We start from the raw sequence: 2670 nt of genomic DNA, 5'->3' as shown, positions 1-2670 counted from the left end.
TGCAGGCCTCGGACCACTTAGGGAGATGGCTGTTGGTGTTGACATGAACAACGGAGGTGCTTCTCTTGTCATGTCGTCAGAGAGTGCTTTGGTGTTGGTCACAATTTTATCGCACTAGCAGACAACTCAGATTTGTATTATTTCAACATTTAAACACAGTAAACCATGAATTTATTTTATCTAAATATATATGAAATTGAGTTTGATACATGGTGTTATACAACAACAACAAAAAAATCATTTGTATAACAATTTGTTTGTTTTGCATTAGCTTTGTTATGAATTTTTATATGAACAGTTGAAAATTGTAAAATTGTAAGTCGGTACAATGTGCACTGTTTAATGCTGTATTCTTTTTTGTCTGTTTATTTTATATATTTTCTTTAATAATATTCATCATGAGATTAAAATATGAGAAGATAAAAGGTTGGTCAGAACTGTTTTGTTGATATTAATATGGACTATTGAAGCTTAAGTAGGTGTTGATATATTTCAAGGTTTTCACAGTTTGGAGAAATGCTTCAGCTTTTTCTCTTTTTTACTGGAAGAATATAAGCTCTTTTTGAATGTGATGATCAAACTGTATGTTTACTGTACTCATAAAGCCTGATTGATAACCAATTGACAACCAGTAATAGCTAAATACTAATGACCACTTACCCATTAGTAGCCAAAGTACAAAGTAAGCAGTTCACCCACTCTGGTTGTTGCTGCACCTACTCATTTAAAAGATAGAGATGTCTAGCTGATGGAAATTATAGAATTAAAAAGTGAATTTTTATTCCCAAAGCAGAGGATTTTTTTTTTCTAACTACTTGAGTTGAATTTCCATCCAGGATCTTGGGGGGGAGGTGGACATCAGTAGTGTCTGAGAATTGGAACTGGGACAGGACATTCTCTTGTTTTTTTCCTGAAGAATATGAGCTTACCAAGAGCATTCCTCTCCCAAGCTTTCACAAGTAGAGCTGGCAGCAGCAAATCCTTGTGGAACTCCAGGCTAGGTGCTGCATGGTTGTGACACAGTTGATGGTCTCTTTTGATGATGAACTTGTGTCCCCTTGCCTATGCAATGAAATCATCCATGTCACTGACCTTGCTAGAGGACAGAGCATAAAATGTTATGTGCCAGAAGACAGGGATTTGGAGAGACCCATGGGAAACCTTACTATCAGACCCACTGAGGTCAGAGGCCATGTATCTTCAACTGAAGACACAACATAAATGGTGAAAAGACAGCAAGAGAACCTAGGAAGTATAGCCAGGACAAGGCAGATGGCAGGCAGAAGGAATGCAGATCTGCTGTTTTTCTGACAAATTAAGAGATAGGGAATGGAGGGGGATTATAAGGCAGGTACTTCTTATCTCCTTGGTGACCTCAATGTAAAGAAATCTACATGAAATCTGTTACTATTGTAGTAAGTGACATGAAAAGGTGCATTCTCCAAAACATTTTGATGGTTTTGCCAATTTTGATGCTTCTTGAAGTAACTTGAGGCCTTCTCCAAGTCTGGTTCCACAGTTGGTATTATTGAAACTGCTACAAAACTGTTCAGTGTTCCTATTGTATTTTTCTCTCTCTCTCGCTATTACAGAATGATAAATCACAACAGAAAAAGGGTGAAGAGGAAGGAGGGCAGAAGGCAGTTGCCCCAGATATGCTTATCAAACATCCCCTACAGAACACCTGGACCCTCTGGTTCTTCAAAATTGAAAGCAATCGCAGTTGGGAAGATTGTCAAGTTGAGATTGCTAGCTTCAACACAGTTGAGGATTTCTGGGCGTAAGTTCCCAATTATATTTGGCCTGTTTTTGTATTAACTCTTGCATTATCTTTGTTTTGACATCAAAGAATGGGAAATTATTTGCTGTGATGGTATATGTATTTTATATTTGTTGTAATTAGTTGTTGACCATTTTTAATTAAATGTCTTGCAGGTTGTACAATCACATTGAACCAGCTTCGCGATTGAAAGTAGGTTGTGATTACTCAATGTTCAAGCAAGGGATTAAACCCATGTGGGAAGACGAACACAACTGCCGAGGAGGTCGATGGCTTATTAATCTCAACAAGCAACAGAGATCCACTGAACTTGACAACTTTTGGATGGAGGTGGTAAGTAGTTATTTTACATTTTTGATAAGTAATTTTTATTATTATTATTATTATTATTATTATTATTATTATTATTATTATTATTATTACCCAAAATTTTAATTTGTATAAGTTTTTAAGAATACCTCCAAAAATTATAACTTGTATCCATCTTGCAGCTGCTGCTAATGATTGGAGAATCTTTTGAAGAACATAGTGATGAAGTGTGTGGAGCTGTTGTTAATGTGAGAGGCAAGGGTGACAAGATTGGTGTGTGGACAGCTGATGCAAAAAAGAATGATAGCATCCTTAAAATTGGGTAAGTACATATTGAAGCAAAGATAAGGCAGTCTCAGTTCAAACTTGAAGAGTCAGTGAATATGATTTACGAGCTCAAGATTGAAGACCATACCGGCATTTTCTTTCTTAGCCCAGTGCCAGTGGGGAGAGCATGTACACATGTGCCATGTCCACTGTGAGTTTTGTCTGTTTAAATATACAAACAGATGGCTCCATAATTAGTCAGTCACCAATGTGTCAATTAGTAGTCCAACCTACCTAGAGTGTTTATCCCTTTT

General features: G+C 36.7%; 1 protein-coding gene across 1 annotated transcript; it reads left to right on the top strand.

Moving 5' to 3' along the window:
* Positions 1 to 1592: 1592 nt before the first annotated feature.
* On the top strand, positions 1593 to 2411 carry LOC119575209 (eukaryotic translation initiation factor 4E-like; the record flags this gene model as incomplete). Its single annotated transcript, XM_037922702.1, is given in 3 exon segments — positions 1593 to 1780; positions 1936 to 2113; positions 2272 to 2411. Coding segments are annotated over 3 exon segments (506 nt in total), but the record flags the coding sequence as incomplete, so codon positions are not given.
* Between the last annotated feature and the right edge of the window lie 259 nt (positions 2412 to 2670).

The sequence above is a fragment of the Penaeus monodon genome, chromosome 7 (assembly GCF_015228065.2).
Source record: "Penaeus monodon isolate SGIC_2016 chromosome 7, NSTDA_Pmon_1, whole genome shotgun sequence".
NCBI lineage: Eukaryota > Metazoa > Arthropoda > Malacostraca > Decapoda > Penaeidae > Penaeus > Penaeus monodon.
This window is presented reverse-complemented; position numbering and strand designations above follow the sequence as displayed.